Raw genomic sequence first — 18,186 nt, 5'->3', positions numbered from 1 at the left:
CATAAGAATTTGCTGGTCGAGCTAGAGGCAAATTCAGGATGTTAATGGTATGTGTGCGAATAAAGTCTGATATTGCTAACTGAAATTGAAGAGCTACTTGTGTTGTCTCTTAAAAGCGAGTCCTTTTAGTAGAAAACGAACAGTTATCACATATCAAAGCTTCTAAATCCGCCCCTGGTTTTGATCGGGGACTTGCCTGAAACGTCGAGTTTGACAAGTGGATCACATGGGACTTATAGCCTGTTTGGTCAAGCTTCTTTTTGACCAAAAATATATATTTTTTTTTGACCAAAAGCATTTTTGGCCAAAAATTGAGGTGTTTGGCCAAGCTTTTAGAAGGAAAAAAGTGCTTTTGAGGAGAAGCAGAAGCAGTTTTGGAGAAGCAGAAAAAATAGCTTCAAAAGCACTTTTGAGAAAAATACACTTAGACAGTTTTTTAAAGCGTGACCAAATACTAATTGCTGCTCAGAAGTGCTTTTCAAACTAATTAGCCAAATACAAACTTATTCTCGCCAAAAGTACTTTTGACAAAAACACTTTAAAAAAAAACGCTTCTCAAAATAAGCTAATTTTTGCAGCTTTGCCAAATGGGTTATTAGTTAGTACGAGCAATCCCAAGTTCCAAAATGCGGTAACGGAGTATCTCTTTGAAAGAGACACTAGAGATTCCTGTGCTGCTTCTATTCTCGGTATCTATATAGGGAAACCCATATTTACTCCTCCCTCGTCGTCTCGCAAAACTTCAGAATGTAATTTAGCTCTTTCACCACACTGCATTTCTACTTGAGCTTATAGCCTTAAGGTACTTCTAGCCTAATTCCATTACAATTTGGTGATTTAGCCTAATTGCCATGTTCTATTTTGGTTGTTTATACTATAGGATGGGAAGGGTAAGGCTTAACATGAGGAAATTGGAGAGCAGTAGTAACCGGCAGGTTACTTATTGCAAACGAAGGGCTGGCATCTTGAAGAAAGCCAAGGAGATTTCAGTGGTATGTGATAGCGACATTCTCCTTCTTATGTTTTCTCCGACTGGAAAACCAACGCTATTTCTAGGCGAACGAAGGTACTACCCTAGCATCTGTCACGCTTGAACATGCCATTAACATTTCAGCAGCGACCATTGTAGTTTCTTTCCTTGAACTTTTATTTAGTATTATGTCATGATCCGAATTGGTTGGAGGCACGTGGATTGATTGAAAGTCATGAGAAATTAGATTAGTTCTTTAGCGTTTAGATTTAATTCGGTGTATTTTGCATTTTAGTCTCATCGAGGACCACTGTGATTGTACCTTAGTTGAAATCCATGGAATACCATTTGTGTATGTAATGATCTATGAGGTTAGGATTGTTACATAGTATCATTGATCTCTTCATTGGGGGATGTGACACAACAGGTTACTTTATTGCCTATTGGTGACTGTACTCGATCTTTGCAAGTTCCCAAACATCTAGCATCGTGTACTGGGCATGCAAAGGTCAAACTGAACGAATTTTTAAGTATCTGGTATGAAGAGTCTTTACTCCTCTAGAATATGATCTTCTAAATAGATGTACCGAGTGACATCTATTTTCAAAGTGCAGAAGGAAGGCTTTAATTGCTATTTTCTACTACTAGCCTTTGATCAGAGTTAGTCTTCTGTGCTGATTTAGTCCTTGTGCTTTATTTATCTGTCACTAGCTAATCACAGGTCCTTCATCATTATGGTGAACTATAGGATTATTCATTCCCTAATTTCTGTTGCATGTCTTCAGCAATTTTGATGAAATAATTGCAAAATTTGCTCAATTGACTCCTCAAGAAAGGGCAAAAAGGTACAAAAAACAGTCTTGTCTATTTGGATTATATCCCTAAGAGTAAGATATAGAGGCTAATTGACCAGTTTTCTGTTAATCTTGAACTTAAAACAGGAAGTTGGAGAGCCTTGAAGTAAGTTTGATATTCATCACCAATCTGATTTTTCCGCTTTCTCTGGTTTGTTTTTATTTCTGCATCCACGTGAATGTAATCACAATGTTAATGATTACATTGCAGACACTGAGGAAAACTTTTAAGAAGCTTGACCACGATGTAGGTGTGCAAGAGTTTCTAGATGCTAGGTAAGTAGCTTTAATCAATTTGAGGATCTTTTCTTTCAAATTTGTACCTAACGAGAAGAATGGTTCTCTTTTTCAAGGTTGTAAGGCATCATGTTAACCATTTACCTTGTCTTTCCCCCTTTTTGTTTCTGTTGCAGTGATCCATCAGTTGAGGTATGCAGTATTTTACTCTGTCAACTCCATTTTGGCTTCTGTTGTAAAACTTAAGTCTTGTAATTGGTGCTGACAGGAATTGCACAACCAAGTGAAAGTCTTGCAATCTCGGCTTACTGATGTAGAAAAGAGACTCAGGTATAGCCGTGCATTCCTTTGTTTTTCTTTTTTCATTTTTGGTGTTCAAATGTTGCCATAAATTGACCTCTTTATCAACTGCGAAAATAAATTGAGTAATCGTAATTTGCATTTGCTTTTTGAATGTATTTGAAGAAACTTTTGAGGAATATCTAGTCACTTTTCTAGTTTGGACACTTTTGTTGGACATCTATACGCAATCAATAGCATTCTGCTTGATTATAGGCCCAATTAATACCATCTTGTGTGATTATAGTCCCATCAGTTGCTTTAATTTTAATCCACATATGCTGCTTCAGTGATCGAGTTAATATGCAGTTGGAACTAGATCATATGGGCTAAATGACTAATGTCATCATTCATCTTTTAGTGACCTTACTCCTCTGCATGGTTGTTAGCTGGTGGAGTAATTCTGATAAGATAAATAAGGAGGAGCATCTTACACAGATGGAGTGCGAACTAAGGGAGTCACTTAATGCAGTTCACAATCGGAAGGGAATATATGGAATTTTTCCAAAAGCTGGATTAATACTGAAGTATTTGGTTTGGTGGTAATTGGTGATCATAGTGCAGCAACAAATTTTTAGGAATCAGTCATACTATTGATGAACTATATACTTTTGCCTCGATATGGATTTTGGGAGACTTAGGGACTGCTCTTCCTCTTGCCCTTCCTCCCTTTGTTCTTCTGTTTCTGTTTTGGTCTCTTGCTTTTGCTGTTAGGGAAAAGCAGTGTAAACTGTATAAATAGCTGAACGGTTTTGCACTTGAATTTCGTATAACAGCTCCAGAGCATGACACATTTGCATCTTCCGATGGGCAGTAGACAAGACGAGCAGACCCTGACATGTCATCCGGCAAATAACAGCCAGAACATTCCATTCCCTGTGGCACCAAACTTTCTAACACAAGGGTGAGTATTAGACTCGGTTTGTTCAGCATCTTTACTTCATTCCCCTTTTACAATCTTATCATTTCACCCTTGAAGTTGCTGGACTGTGGTAATTGCTGTCCTTAAAATCATATATGTACTTCAATATTTTAATTTATTTACCAATTACCATGCCTGGAACAGCTTTAGCAATGATCTTACGATCAAATGATGATTGTTGTTTCTTTGTAGAGATATGGGGTGCTCCGGAGATACATCTGTTGCAGAATGTTCTCATGTTTTGGACTCTGGAAAAGAACTGGAGCTTGACCGAGCAAGACAGACAACTGCAATGCTAGATGACACTGTTTGGGATGATTTAAATAGTATAGCATGCTTGAGACAGCAACTAAGTGAGCCATATTCGTACTATCCTTGCGATAATCTTAATCTGCTGGAAAGGAAAAGTTTGGATTCTCAGAGTGAGGTAGATTTGAGAGGATATTTGATGGATTATGAAATTCAAAGAAATTTTAATCTGCCTAGATCTGTGGATTCTGTCAATAATTCCTGGGATAGTGCAGCTGGTGCCTCTGCAGCTCCAATTTTGGATGAAAAATCATATCCGCAGGTAATTTTACCCGTAAACATTCTTAAGGTTATTTCTCAACTCTGTGGGACAGTTAATCAATGGAGCAATGATGTTTAATTGTTCAATCTTACAAATTGATTTTATCTGACTCGCACATGTTATTATCTTCTTTGTGATAGTTGAATATGCTGAATGCAAATTTTATATTATTCCACTAAAGGAAAACTCATCTTCAAATATACTGTCATTTAATTGATCCTGTCTGGTCTAACATCTCTTACTTGGTTTCATTCAGTTTTTGGATCTATTTCCTGCAGCAAGGGAACTGTTCGCATGATTAAACAGCCGAGATGTAGCAAAACTTGTGTTTTCTTGTGGCTAAAAGAACTCTTCATTAGGGAATGAGGTTATATTTACAGGTGCAGTTGCTGTTCGTAGAAAATTATGTTCAAATGGTTATAGGTTTTGTGCTCTGATCTGTATATTTAGAATAAGAGCTTGCTCATATATGAGATTTGAGACCAAGACTTATTTCACTTTGCTTTAATAAATGACGAGGATTTCTTCTGCAATTCAGATGCAAATTGAACTACTAAAAGAAAGCTTTTCCCTTTTACCAAATCCAAGTCTCGATGAGAGTCGAGAACTAGCTAAAGGGGGCTTTTCTTCCTCTTTATATACTGATGATCTAGTGGGAATAACACGAATAAGACATGCAATTTTAAATGCCCTGTACATTAAAGGTTCCTTGTTTACCACAAAGCTCTATTCTTGATCAAAAACCATAACATGGTTACAAGGGTAACAATATATTCAATCCAGTTTCCATGAGGTTTCCTAGTTGCTGAGTGTTTGGACAATGGTGTTGTGCCATGGGTCTGAGAGGTGCTGCAGAAGGTTGTCAAAAGGTCCCTTTCCTACTACATTGTGCTGCACTATGAATCCCAAAAATGCCAACATTGCCAATCTCCCTGCATATTATCCATGTGAAAGTTAGTGATGTTACTATTATAGTAGATAAAGTTCAGTTACTTCATGTGAAAAAAATAGTTTTGTTATTTTATTGTTACAGTGGATAAAGTTTAGTGATCGTACGTGAAATATAACAGGGTTGTGGTAGTTGGACTTACCATTAGCAATTTCCTTTTCTTTGGCCTCAGCAGTTGGTGCAAAGTTGAGTGGATTGAAAATACCACCGGGGTATCCAACTTCATTAGGAGGCAAGCTGTAGTTCTTGAAGATAGGGTCTTGGTTAACACTTCCTGGGTTCTTAATGTCTTGCCACCTTCTGATCTCGACGTAGTGGAACAAGATGAACTCGATCACGAACAGGGTTGATGAAGATGCAAAGTACTCTTCTTTTCCAGCATCGTACCATTTGGGCACGTTAAGGATTCCAATGTTAGTGAAAACCTCAGGCAGCAGCATCCCAGCAACACCCAACATAGCCCAACGACCGTTCACTAGTTCAGCCTGGACGAACCATTTCAAGTTCTCTGGGTCCTCAGCAAGTCCCAATGGATCAAAACCATTGTCTCCTGGCAGACTAAGACAAGCAAGCAGTCGAGTATTAGAGCAAGGTTAGAAACCACTAGACAACTCAGTTATAGAGGCAAAAAATGGTAATCGTATGATTACGTAATTGGGAAAATTGATGTCATGTGATAGGTCACGGGTTCGAGCCGTGGAAACAGCCTCTTGCAGAAATGCGGGTAAAACTGCTACAATAAACCCTTGTGGTTCAACCTTACCTCGGACCCCGGTGCACCAGACTGCCCTTTTTTTTTTTCTCTAACAGTTTAAATTTAAATGATTTCTATGTGGTACAGGTGAAAGATCCTAAGTACAATTCACGTTGTCACTCATTATCAGGAAAAATATTCACATGCTTAGCCCATAAAATAAAATCAAGGCTCACAGGTGAGAAGACGTGTGTTTAATATATTCTATAAAAAACTTAAGATTTTAGATGAGATGATTATGCAGATCAATATGTACCTGCCATCAAGATAAGTAGGAGAGGCTAAGCCTGGAAGCCATTGACCTTTCTTAGCTTCAACCTTGAATGAGTTGTAAGATGAAGAAGTCAAGGGCTTAAAAGAGACCTCTCTGTTTAATTTACCAGATGACCCACTGAGGAATCTGGTTTTTGAGGCACATGGCCGGAAAATGGCAGCTGAAGCTTGAGTTGTAACTGTTGCCATTTTCCCACTTTAAAAAGAAAATGTTGTTGCTGATGTTGGGAGATACCAAGAAAAATGGCAATGGAGTTGAGTTGAGTTAAACTTTGTATCTTTTGTTTATGCATTTGTACTGCCATTTCAAAGGTATAGTTGTGGCTGTAGTTCAATCTTGAAGAGTGCCAAGTGTGACAACAAGATTTTTAGGAATTCAACGGCTGGATTGGATTGTGAATTTGATAGTAGCCAATGAGAAGAAATGTATCTTATCCTTATCTCTGCCTCCATATCCTCAAATCTGTTTCTTTGTTTCTGTTGGTTTTAGAAGATGATGGGGGTCCCAAAAATTGCCAGAGAGGACGAGAGAGGATTTTGCCATGTGGAATAATTTCATATCCAATGAGGATGTGACAATTGGTTGACTCAAAGTTAGTCCTGGCAAAAGATATCTATCTAGGAGATTTCAGGAGATGGTGAGATCTCGTTAGTAGTCACTATAGGGTTAAGGCTTAGAAGTCCTAAACACATACTAAATGAATCTCTTTACTGCTTTAACAGTTCAATGGATAATATATTAATACATCTACTAAGATATAACTTGTCTTTCAATGCAACAAAAGCACAAAAAGTTACAGCGAGTCCATCGGGGTATAAGAAATGGACCGTTTAGTTGCATAATAAGGAAAGTAATTCTGGTATAAAATCCTATATTATTTTAAACTACTACATGCAGTTGGAAAATAATTCTACAAAATTCTATTTTATTTTATATTGCATTCTGTCATTTTTCTCATTATCACTCATTGACATATGGGGTCTAAACATTATGGTATTGCCTCAAAAACATAAGTAGCATTGTGTTTATACAAAGGGATAATCTTAAATCACCCATGAAAAAAAAAATCACCCATGAACTACTAAGTGAGAAATTTGCACTTTCTAGTCATAAATTTTTGCTGATACCCTAAAATAATTTTTTTTTTGTTTTTCTAACATTAAAATTTGAAGTTTTTTTTTCTTTTGGTCCTTTTTGTCTATTCCTGCAAAATAAAAACAAAATATCAAATATTGACCAGAGGTGTAAACCGTTAATTGACATTAGAGGTGTCAACTGTCAAGTACATTTTTGTCTCTCTTTGGGCTTGACCTCAATAATTGGGCCAAAGCAGTTCGGTCCTAGTCCAATTATAAGTCCATCAATTATCCGGGAAAGGGCTAAACAGTAAAGTTGATCTATTTCGTCGAAATAGATCAACTTTACTAGGGGTGTGCATTCGATTTATCGATTCGATTTTGATTCGATAATTACTTATCGATTATCGATTTGTACATATGCTTATCGTTATCGTTTCAATAGAGTTTCGATTGATTTATCGATTTTTGGGGCTTATCGATTCAGTTATCGATTACACCAATAAGAAAATTTGCGGATTCCACGGAAAGTATATCGCTATAAACACGCCTAACTAATATGGACAAAAAGAAGCTAAACTAAGACGAACACTGTTTATAACATAATAGGGTAGAGGAAATAATAGGGTTATGGACTTAGGGTAAAAGAAAGGGTATTATAGAATAAGGGTATATTTGTCTTTTTAGTATATCTTATCGGTTTATCGATAAACCGATAACCGAAGAGGACAAAATCGAAATCGAAATCGATAACATGATAAGGAAAATTTCGAAATCGATAAATCGATAAACCAATATCGATAAACCAATAACAAATAATCGATTCGATTTATCGATAAATCGATTCGAATACACCCCTATATTTCGTGATGGATCTTGCAACATTATGATTGTTAAAGAAGACTTTTGAGAGCCCATTAAATAAGTACGTTCCGTCTTTTATATCATGTTTTGAAGATAAACATGTAAAGCTTTGTTTATTCAAGGAAAGGCATGTGAAGAAAATTGATATAAAAGTAACTAAGATGTTAAGAAAATATTAGAAGTGGTGCTTTCTTGCTTTTAAATTTGAGAGGCCCATAAACATTGTTTTGCTTTCCTTTTTGTCGTAAAAATAGCACGGGCTAACTAATTTTCCCTTTTCGGACTGGTTATTCAAAAATGGCTAGCGTTTGCAAAGTCATTAAAAAATAGCCATTATTTTGCTGCAACACGGAAAATACCAGCATAATATACTGGAGATCGGTGCACCTGTGTATGAATTTCTCCAGCATATTATGCTGGATCTCCAAGACGCGGAAAGTTCCAGTATAATATACTGGAGATTGAGCACCGGTGCTCCAATCTCCAGTATATTATGCTGGACCGGTATATTATACTGGAACTCCAGTATACTTATGCTGGAACTTTAGTATAATATACTGGAATTCCAGTATACTTATACTGGAACTCCAGTATATTATACTGGAGTATTTTTTCGGATTTTGAACTGTGTTTTCGTTCAGATTTATCTTTACATAAAAAGTGGCTAAATTTCGATTATTTTTGAAACTGTGGCTATTTTTGAATGACCACTTGTAAATCTGGCTATTTTTGAATTTCTCCCTAATTTCCTGTTGCGCTATACAAACAAAAACAAAATGACAATTCATAAATGCAAAGATTAATAATACTGACTTTTATTCACTTCTTTTATAGAGACAAAAACATACAACACCAACTGTTTTACAATCAGAAATCACACGCAAATCAAGAAAAAGAAAATGACATACTTAAACGACCACAATATATTGTTTTACTATTCATGCAAACCAAAATGAAGAATTAGTAAAAAAACAGGTTTTACCACTAAACTATAGTATTCCCCTAGAATGAAGTACTATGGCGGGTGGTGACATAAAAATCCACCACCTCGGTCCCCACTTTCTGTCCTAAAATAACCACAGACAGAAACTTGCGACTTCATATATTACTAGCATAAAACACAAAATAAAGAAGAAAAAAAGGTTTAGAGCCACTTTAAAAACAAGCCCTTCCAATCAATACTAATTAATAGTCCTAGTTAATCACGCTGCAATAAGATTTATTTTTTTAATAGCTAAATTCATTAATTAAGTGAACTGGGCGCCGGTGAAAGTTTGGCCAAAGGACCAACCGGCAGGAATAGCATCGTTGGAAATTAAAGTGCGGCCATCACCAGTGGTGACTTTAAACGATAGGCTTTGACCATCAAGATTGGAGTTGCTCTGCCAATTTTGACCCCAATTGCGTGACATTGGTATCCAGTCGGTTCTAGAACCTTTAACCGAAACTGCATTGACATCACCAGAACCTCCAACGTTGGTCACGAGCACCAAGTTGAAGTATGAGTGACCGTTCATTGTAAATCTGATGCCTCCTTTTTTCTGGCAGGGGACCCTGCATTAGTGGTACAATTTTCACTCATTAATGCCAACCTCAACATTTGAAACTCGTGATGCTATATGTTGCAATTTAGTTAGTATTTTGTTAAGAAAATTTGCTCTTTTGTTTTTTTGGGGTATTTAAGCGATGTAACCAACCACCGATATAAATATTAGTAGGGGCCAATCTATATGACGAGATGTAACCAACAGAATGCTCGTGTTAAACTTAAACCAAGTAGTAGTAATTCATGTTAGAGACATTAAATTCACAAGGCGTGAGAACTTAATATTAAGAGTACGTCCAGACCTCGCTAGCTTTCATCTTAATGTTAAATGTACTTAAAATATAATTCTATATTTTATCCTTGAAAAATGACTCGGGTATAACAGAAAAGAGTTTGACAATCAAATTATATAGTGCTTAAATAAAATGGGTTCTCTCGTTTTTGCCATAGGGAATTTTTAGTATATATAGTAACATATTGGACCCTATCTACGTAATTAAAAAATGCAGCCTGGTGCACTAAGCTCCCGCTATGCGCGGGGTCCGAGGAAGGGCCAGACAGGGGCGGCTCAAGCACATGTGAGACCTAAAGCCAAAGATTAATATAAGGCCTAAATTTTTAGAAGAAAGTTATAAGATATATTTTTATTTGAAGTCTATTCTTCTAGCTTTTTGAGATATAAAGTTGTTAATATTCTTTTTATAATCGATTTTTTCTAATAATTCCTTCTCAGTTAATATTATAGCCAACTCATTTAGTCTTTCTTGAGATATTGTTGGTTTTAGATAAGATATTATAGAGCAATAGAAGTATAAAATTATTGGAAGCTTAAAAGTATTGTTGAACACTTAAACTAATAAAATCTTGGAGAAAGAAGGTGAATAAAAATATTAAAGAGAAAGACAAAAAATATGTAAGGTTTCTAAACTACGAAGAGATTGGGAACAAGAAAGATTACTTGGACAAATTAAGAAAGGGAGAGCAAAAATTTTACATGTTATCTAATGAAAGAGTAAAAAGTGAAAAATTGGAACGTCGGGAAAACTATTCATCTATCCATTTTTAAATAAGCCAAATTATTACTTTATTTTTTATATTTATAAAGAGTTCTCTTTCCTTTTATATTAAAAACTCTATTTTTTAGTATTAAAAGTACTAAATATTATTTTTTAAACACCTATAAACCTATTATTTTTTAAAAAAATGGGGCCCCCAAAATTTGGGGGCCTAAGGCACCGGCCTTACCACTCGTAAGGTTAGAGCCGGCCTTGGGGCCAGACCACAAGGATTTATTGTACGCAGTCTTATCCTGCATTTTTGCAAGAGGCTGTTTTCACGACCTCATGACCTCCAGGTTACATGACATCAATTTTATTAGTTACGCCAAGGCTCCCCTTAAAACTATTCAAAAATAACTTAGACATATTTTATTTCAATTTTTCAGACTCTTGACCTTGTTAACTGATTTAACCGTAATACTAGTCAAACACAGGATAAGTTGAGATTTTTCGACAAATACAAGAATAAAAGGGAAAAACAAGAAAGCAAAGGAGGTAGTATTTAGATTCAAGTTAGGGTCTTACCTTCGGTAAGAAACAGGGACAATTCCAGCTCTATATTGAGCAATTTGTTGGAAGATAGGCTGAGAGAGGTCAAAATGGTGCAGGGGAGGGTTGCACCACCCTCCTGCATTGTTTGGTAGGGCGTAATTTGGTGGGCAGAAATTAGTAGCAGTGACCACTATAGACCCTGAAATACACGATTTCGAGTCACCAGCGCACTTAATCTCAAAGCAAGCCCCACAGCTCAATCCATTGTTGAACATTGCTGTGCTCAATGCTGCTGTGTTTGTACCATATCCTTGGCTGTATAAATTCCCGTAACCACATGCCCCACCTGGATTAATAGGAATATGAATTTCTTAATACCAAAGTAAATACTGTGTAGTAAAAAAATAGAAAAGGCAAAGTCTAACATACCCATGGTTCCAGAAGCATCACCACCTCCATAAAAAGTGGCATGAGCTTCAATCCATCCTTCGTCATTGCCGTGGACACAATTAAATATACAAAAGAGTCCAATGATGGAGAACCAGAGAAATGACATTTTTCCTGTATAATTAAGTAAACTTAGAGATGTTAGCTAGGTACCCTTTTGGAACAAACAATACCTTAGACAATAAAAGGAGCACTGACCTTAATGTGGGTTCTTGGAGGTGAAAAATAGATGATTTTCTTGAGATATTGTCTTTGTTAAAGGAGGAGGAGAAATGTGAGTTTAATTTGCAATGAGAAAAGGAATGACTAAGGTGGGAATAAATAGATGTTAGGGGGAACGATAGAACAGAGCACGCCCTTTAAAAAAAAGAATATCTTTTCTTTATTTAGTTTTGGGTGCTCTATTAAAACCAGTCTTTTTCTGCGTCTAGACCGCTAGCGGCAAAAAATATAAGACTTCTATTTTATTTCTGTTTTTTTTTTCCAGTTAAAAGAAAAAGGTACTACAAGTTTACTGTTTCTATAAATTGATCATAAAGACAAAGCAAGTTGAGAGGGGACCAAGCATTTGATCCCTCGGCCGTGTCTAGCCGCTTTAGGGAAAGCAACTTGTAAGAGGTGTTAAATTACACTTTTTTGCAGTTTAAGAAAATTTTGAAGTGGTACGATTAATTAGAAAATAGATAAATATAGATTAATCCATTGAAAAATTAATAACTCACAATAAAAATTAATATTGGATCAATCGAGATGGACTGAAACGGTAACTGAGAACTAGTACTAACTGTTTCTAAACAAATATTTCACAGAATTCAGAAATTAATTGAGCTAGATTTAAACTAATATTACACTAGGTTCAAAATAAATTAGCATACTCTCTTAAAGTTCATGGTCAGAGACTCAGAGTCTACCTTAAGCTCCTTTCCGTCCTGGTATTCGATTCCAAAAATATAACCGACCAAATGGCTCTCACCTGTTATGATCATCCAATCTTGACATGATTGGTTTCACAGGACGGCTATTTAATAATCTTATTTCTGTTGTGAGAATATTTTAATTTTATGAAACTTGATATTCATTTTGGATTTTGCGCGCCTTAGCTCCCGTTTGGTCATAGATTTTGGCAACTTTTTTTCAAATTTTTTTTGAAAATATTGTTTGTTCATAGATTAATGATCCATTCTTGAAATATTTCTGAAATTATTTTTCAAGTTCCCAAAATCTAGTTTAGGGTAGTTTTTGGGTGAAATTTGTTCTCCCACTCACAAAACTTCAATTTTTTTTTCAAATAAAATGCATGTCCAAACATAATTTGAACTTCCAAAAATTATTTTTCAAAACTACTTCAAAAATTATTTTTTCAAGTTTCAACCAAATCTATGTCCAAACGCTAGCTTAAGAACTTGAAATATCAGTTGAAACTTGATATTCAAATGAAGATATTGTGGAACGAACTGAAATTTATTGTTTGACCAAAAAGTGTTAAGCTTTTTGTTAAACTAATTATTGAGAAAATAGAGAATAAATCCTAGTCAAGGATAATTAACTCTAGATCAAAGCATATTGAATAAGAGAATAGGATATAATCAAGCTCATAAACTTCTTAAGATTATAAAAGATATCAAACGTAAATGACAGGCTTACATTCTTGACGTACTGTTCCGTAATGTAAGAATAAAGAAGGAAAAGAAGGAATGACATTAACAGCTACGGGATCTATCTTTATTGATTCGATAACGACGATTACAAAGATTGCAGCCAAGATCTAAACCTTCTCCTGTTTTTCCCCAGAAGCCTTCTCCAGTTCTTCTGCCTCTTTTGGATGGAGGAGAAAAAGTCCCCCTTTCTTGTTCTCTTACCTGCTATATATATAGTAAGTATTCCCTTTTATCCAACGGTCCTTCGCAAGAATACCCTAATATGCTGATTATACTTTAGGTCGTTCCCCTTAAGCGTCACGACATATACTTCGCCGTACAAGCTTTCTGATAGTTCGATCTCGGAGCGGCCGAGATACTCGTCGTTATGGTGCCTTGTGGATACAACCACGGCTTAGTCGGCCCCTCGCCATTCCTTTTAGCGCTAATTCACGTATGGTCAGATTTCGACCCATACAGTTAGTCCCTCCGCCTATTGAGGTCGCCTTAGTTCGATGGGCGGACTTCGTCGATCAGAAATCTCATGAGAAATCTATGCGTCTTGGGCGATGGGCGAATACCTCGTGGCAAGGTAGCGACGTGACATTTTGGGAGTTGTATCAAATCATCACGTCAGTTCAGAATGTCATTAAAGCTCATCATGTGTCATTATGGTGCATGTTTTTCTATGTCTCGTATCGTTTCCCATGCCCTTACCGTTTTTAAAATGGCGGCGTTTGGCTTTCCCGCTCAGGGTGCTTATACCCCGATAAATAGGGGAAAATCTTTCATTTGAACACTGTGCTTCCCAATCGCTCAAGAAAGATTTCTGCAGCCTTTTTTCTTCTCCTTCCGTTTCTCACATTTTCCACTGTTAAAAATTCTTGTGGCCTTTACTTTTATCCTTTACTACTCCCGATCCTTGCAACCAAAGAAGAGATGGCTAGTGCATCCTCCAACCCTGATAGAGCCGTTGATGCTCCAGTGCCGGAAAACCATATATCCTTACTCGAAGAGGGAGTGGAAATGACGGAGGACGAAGATTTTCCGACGGTAGATGAGGTGGTTCCCGCCCAGGGAAGGCGAGGACTGACTTCAATAGCCCTGCTGGGGACGAGCCGGGACCTATTTTTTATACGATGGACGTTGCGGCACTCACGGCGTTCAAAGCCAAATGGGGGATCCCTGATCATATTGAACTAGTTCCGGCAGATAAGGACACAATGCACATACACCGTCCGGGCTATTACGCATTTTATGTGTATCCCTTTGTCATCGGATATACGCTTCCCCTTCCTTCCTTGGTGGTGGACTTCTGCCGCTTCTATGAGGTGTGCCCGACTCAACTCTCTCCGTACGTGTACAAACTTTTCCTTATGCTCATCAAGTACGCGGAGATTGCCGACTTAGGAATTTCTTTACAACACATGCTTCACCTCTTCGCCCCCCATTTTCTTAGGGGTACGATGATTCACATGCGTCACCGAGGAGCCAAAGGTTTGGTGGTGAAGATGGGCGACAAGGCGAATTGCCGTTTTTGGGAGAACTTCTTCTACATCCGCATGGAGCACGTGGTGTCTAACCCCGCCGGGTTCCCTGAGACGTGGAATTTCGCCCGTAGGTCTCCCTTTCCTTTCATTAAATTACATTCTTTTCCGAACACGACTATTGGTCGCCTCTTTAGTGACCGTAGTGTTCTCTGTTTTCACAGCCGAGAGGGTGACTCCTTCGCAAGTTGCTGACATTCGCGAATGGGCGAGTGCAATTCTACCCCACACGATGGGGATCCGCGAATGGGCTCCTTTTCATAAGAGGTTTGGGCACAAACCTTCCACTGGTGAGATGGCTTGTTTCGGCCTTATTTGCTTTATCTATTCTTCGTCCTCTTTCTTTATCTTATCTTTATTTGATCCAATTTCTTGTTGGCACGTCGGAGAGGAGCGAGAAAGGGGAGGGCTTCTGACCTTGCTTTCCGTCAACTGGCTCCTTCTGCCCGGCCCGCACCAAGAGCAACTGTGGACGAGGGCGACCAGAGTTTGGTTGCTCGGCGGACCGCATCTGCAGCCTAAATCGTTCGTTTGGAAGTTGTTCCTCGGTCGGAGACTCCGGTCCCCGCAAGTCGTTCAATGAGTAAACCTTCTCGCGTCGGTGGCAGAGAGGCCCTGTCGGAGGCGAAGGATAGTGTTAGAAGGGGCTTCTTTAGCCGAACGCCCTCGAGAGGCGACCTCGTTTTGGCGGTACCTGAAACTGGCGATGGTGCCAGCCCTGGTGTGGAGGCGACGCCCATTGCGGGTGTGGAAGAGGCTACTGTGGTAGAGGGACGGAGTTCCGAGGCTGCCGCTACTGTTCCGAGTGGCCCATCGACGTCTTGACCGGGCCGTGCCCGATCTTCGGCTAGTGAGAGGTTGAAGGGCGTAGTGGTGGAGGACTATGAATCCGATTTTGACATTGATCCTGAGGACATGAGGATGTTCGAGGAGGGCTTTACTAGGGTCGATGTAAGGGAAGAAGGCCCTTCTCGCATACTCGAAATCCCGTCGGATTTTAACCTGTTGGAGGACACGGTGGATTTGGTGCCTCAGTTCAACCTTCAGTGCTCCGCCGCTGAAATTAGGTCTCTTCGGGAGATCAACGATTCTGGTTTGTCACACGGTGTGGCCGGGATGGCCCTAAAGGTGAGTTCCCTTTTGTTGTTTTCTTTGTTTTGTGCCCTTTGCTTTTACTGATTCTCTCTTCTTATTTTTTTTAGACTTACATGTTGGAGATCGAGAGTGCTCGTAGGGCTGAGGTGCGGGCCGAGGTTTTTCTAAAAATGGCTGAGAAGTATTGGCGGTATCGCAATAGGTGCCGTGAGATGCACGAGCAGCTTAGGGCCCCAATCCATCAGGGAGGAGTTGGAGAGAAGGGACGAAGATCTGATGCGGTCTATCCGCAGATGCAGCAAGCTCGAGGAGCTGCTTAATGCTAAGGACGAGGAGCTCGGGTGGGCAAAGGAATTGCCATGGAATGCGAGGACCTTCAGGCGAAGGTGTTGTCTTTGCGAGCCGAGCTTGAGCAGAATGCCACTAGAGTGCCAACCTAAGCGCAGAGTGGACAGAGAAGGTGGTTGAGCTAGAAACGAAGATGGCCAATTTGGAGAGATCCGAGGGAGCTCGAATGGTGGCTTTGGCGAGGGCGGCGACGCTGGAAGACACTATCCGCGTCCTCAAGTCTGAGCGGGAAACTAAGAGGGCGACGGCCACACTGAGGGAGGCACGACTCAAGGAACGGATCGGTGAACTTGATAGGGCTGCTTCGAGCTTGGGAGACCGAGTTATGGCTCTCGAGGCCGAGAAGGCGCAGCTGTTGGCCCAGGCCCTCCCTGAAGAATCTGCCTCTGCTGTTATTCCCCGCCATTTGTACGAGCTATGGGTCCATGCTGAGGCCCAACGAGATATATACAAGGGTTTGTGGGAGGCGGGGAGCGTTCCTGAGGCCGCTTTTGAAGACGCTCGGGGCGAAGGCACGCGAGGCTCATCTTGCATGCGGTTATGACCCTGCAACACCGGAGGCCGGTGAGGGTGCTGAGATTGAAGATGAGCTTCCTTCTGATGATGACAATGCTGGAGTAAACGACGTTGGAGATGACGCCGAGTGAAGTTTTTTGCAGTTGTTGTACTCAGTTTTCTTTTGTTCTTTTATTGTCATTTGTTTTTATTTTCTTCTTGGAAGCCCACTTTTGGCCTTTTGTAAGGCGCAACTGTTGGTATGTACATCTTCTGAATAAGACTGTTGTTTATCCTTTGGTTGAATATCTTTTGACTTTCTTTTTTCTTCTCTTTTTTTTGAAAAAGATCTTCAGATTACCCATGATGAGTCCCTAGTTTTTACTTAGGAATTCGAATGCGGTTTTATTTCGCTTGATTCGAGCGAGATCGAAGTCAGACTTGCCAACTTGGGCGAAGTCATTTTTGACTTGTAAATTCGAGCGAGGTCGAAGTCTGACTTGCCAACTTGGGCGAAGTCAGTTTTGACTTGTAAATTCGAGCGAGGTCGTATATTACTTTCGCTTGGCGATGGCCAGGGTGCGCAGGGGCATTAATTCGAGCAAAGTCGAATTATGACCTGTTATGAGTTCGATGAGGTCGAATTTTACTTTCACTTGGCGACGGCCGGGGGCCGTAAGGGTGTAAATTCGAGCGAGGTCGAATTATGATCCGTTATTAATTCGAATGAGGTCGAATTTTACTTTCCCTTGGCGATGGCCGGGGGCCGTAAGGGTGTAAATTCGAGCGAGGTTGAATTATGATCCGTTATGGATTCGAACGAGGTCAGATTTTACTTTCCCTTGGCGACGGCCGGGGGCAGTAAGGGTATAAATTCGAGCGAGGTCGAATTGTGACCCGTTATGAATTCGAACGAGGTCGAATTTTACTTTCACTTGGCGACGGCCAGGGGCCGTAAGGGTGTAAATTCGAGCGAGGTCGAATTGTGACCCGTTACGAATTCAAACGACGGGCTGGTTCGGTGGAGTGGTAAGGATGTCGCATGCGGCCTTGCTTTTATTGGAGAGCATTACTCGTTGCTGTATCGTTTATGCATGCGTTGGAATGAGTCCCAATTTATTTGTTGTTGCTTTCATTGGAGAATATCGTGCATCGTTGCATAGTTCGTATGCGTCGGTGGAGTTCCAGTTTATCTAGTCCCTTCATTGCTCGGCCTGGAGAGGCTGTTGACGGGACGGGCGATGAACTTATTGCTTGGGCTACTGGGCACCCTGGGACTTCATCAATTCAAACGACGTTCGGACGTGATTCGTAATATTTAGTCGGGTGAATTGGCGTAGGATTGTCATGGCGAGCATACGTGCAAGCTTTTCGAGTTCATGTTCTGCTTGTGTTGGACAGACTATACGTTCCATGGGCTTAATGCTCAGTCCCATGTTATGGAGATTGTTTCTTAATAATGTCGGCCTGTTCTGAGCCGTTTCTGTTATTTGTAATATGGTACGATGTGGAGGGTTTTTCTTGGTCATCGCCTACGAGATGATATGGTACAGACGATTTCCTAGTGTGTTTGGTGGCATTTGTTCCTTGTTCATGCACCTGCGAGAATGCTCGTGTTCCTATCCCGATCCAAAAAAAAGAATGTATGACAAGTTAAACCCAAACAAAATTGCTTGTTACCTTGACCTGGTAAGTCGGTGCGGGGGGGGGG

General features: G+C 39.5%; 3 protein-coding genes across 3 annotated transcripts; 1 reads left to right on the top strand and 2 right to left on the bottom strand.

Annotated features, from left to right (window-relative positions):
- Window positions 1-815: 815 nt before the first annotated feature.
- Window positions 816-4,552, top strand: LOC109213893 (agamous-like MADS-box protein AGL30). The gene is made up of 10 exons (XM_019377727.1): window positions 816-1,066; window positions 1,756-1,815; window positions 1,912-1,930; window positions 2,036-2,100; window positions 2,238-2,253; window positions 2,330-2,391; window positions 2,790-2,934; window positions 3,177-3,304; window positions 3,515-3,893; window positions 4,150-4,552. Exons 1-10 carry the CDS (start codon window positions 852-854, stop codon window positions 4,189-4,191), a joined length of 1,131 nt encoding a protein of 376 aa, XP_019233272.1. The 5' UTR covers window positions 816-851; the 3' UTR covers window positions 4,192-4,552.
- Window positions 4,431-6,189, bottom strand: LOC109213896 (chlorophyll a-b binding protein P4, chloroplastic). Its single transcript, XM_019377729.1, has 3 exons — window positions 5,853-6,189; window positions 4,985-5,400; window positions 4,431-4,825 (listed from the first exon to the last, which is right to left on the bottom strand). Exons 1-3 carry the CDS (start codon window positions 6,056-6,058, stop codon window positions 4,692-4,694), a joined length of 756 nt encoding a protein of 251 aa, XP_019233274.1. The 5' UTR covers window positions 6,059-6,189; the 3' UTR covers window positions 4,431-4,691.
- A 2,412-nt stretch (window positions 6,190-8,601) lies between these two features.
- On the bottom strand, window positions 8,602-11,704 carry LOC109213897 (expansin-A15-like). Its single transcript, XM_019377730.1, has 4 exons — window positions 11,552-11,704; window positions 11,336-11,467; window positions 10,940-11,252; window positions 8,602-9,364 (listed from the first exon to the last, which is right to left on the bottom strand). Exons 2-4 carry the CDS (start codon window positions 11,460-11,462, stop codon window positions 9,058-9,060), a joined length of 747 nt encoding a protein of 248 aa, XP_019233275.1. The 5' UTR covers window positions 11,463-11,467; window positions 11,552-11,704; the 3' UTR covers window positions 8,602-9,057.
- Between the last annotated feature and the right edge of the window lie 6,482 nt (window positions 11,705-18,186).

This window comes from Nicotiana attenuata, unplaced genomic scaffold, assembly GCF_001879085.1.
Source record: "Nicotiana attenuata strain UT unplaced genomic scaffold, NIATTr2, whole genome shotgun sequence".
Taxonomy (NCBI): Eukaryota; Viridiplantae; Streptophyta; class Magnoliopsida; order Solanales; family Solanaceae; genus Nicotiana; species Nicotiana attenuata.
Note: the sequence above shows the minus strand (reverse complement) of the source record. Positions and strands in the feature narration are given on the sequence as shown.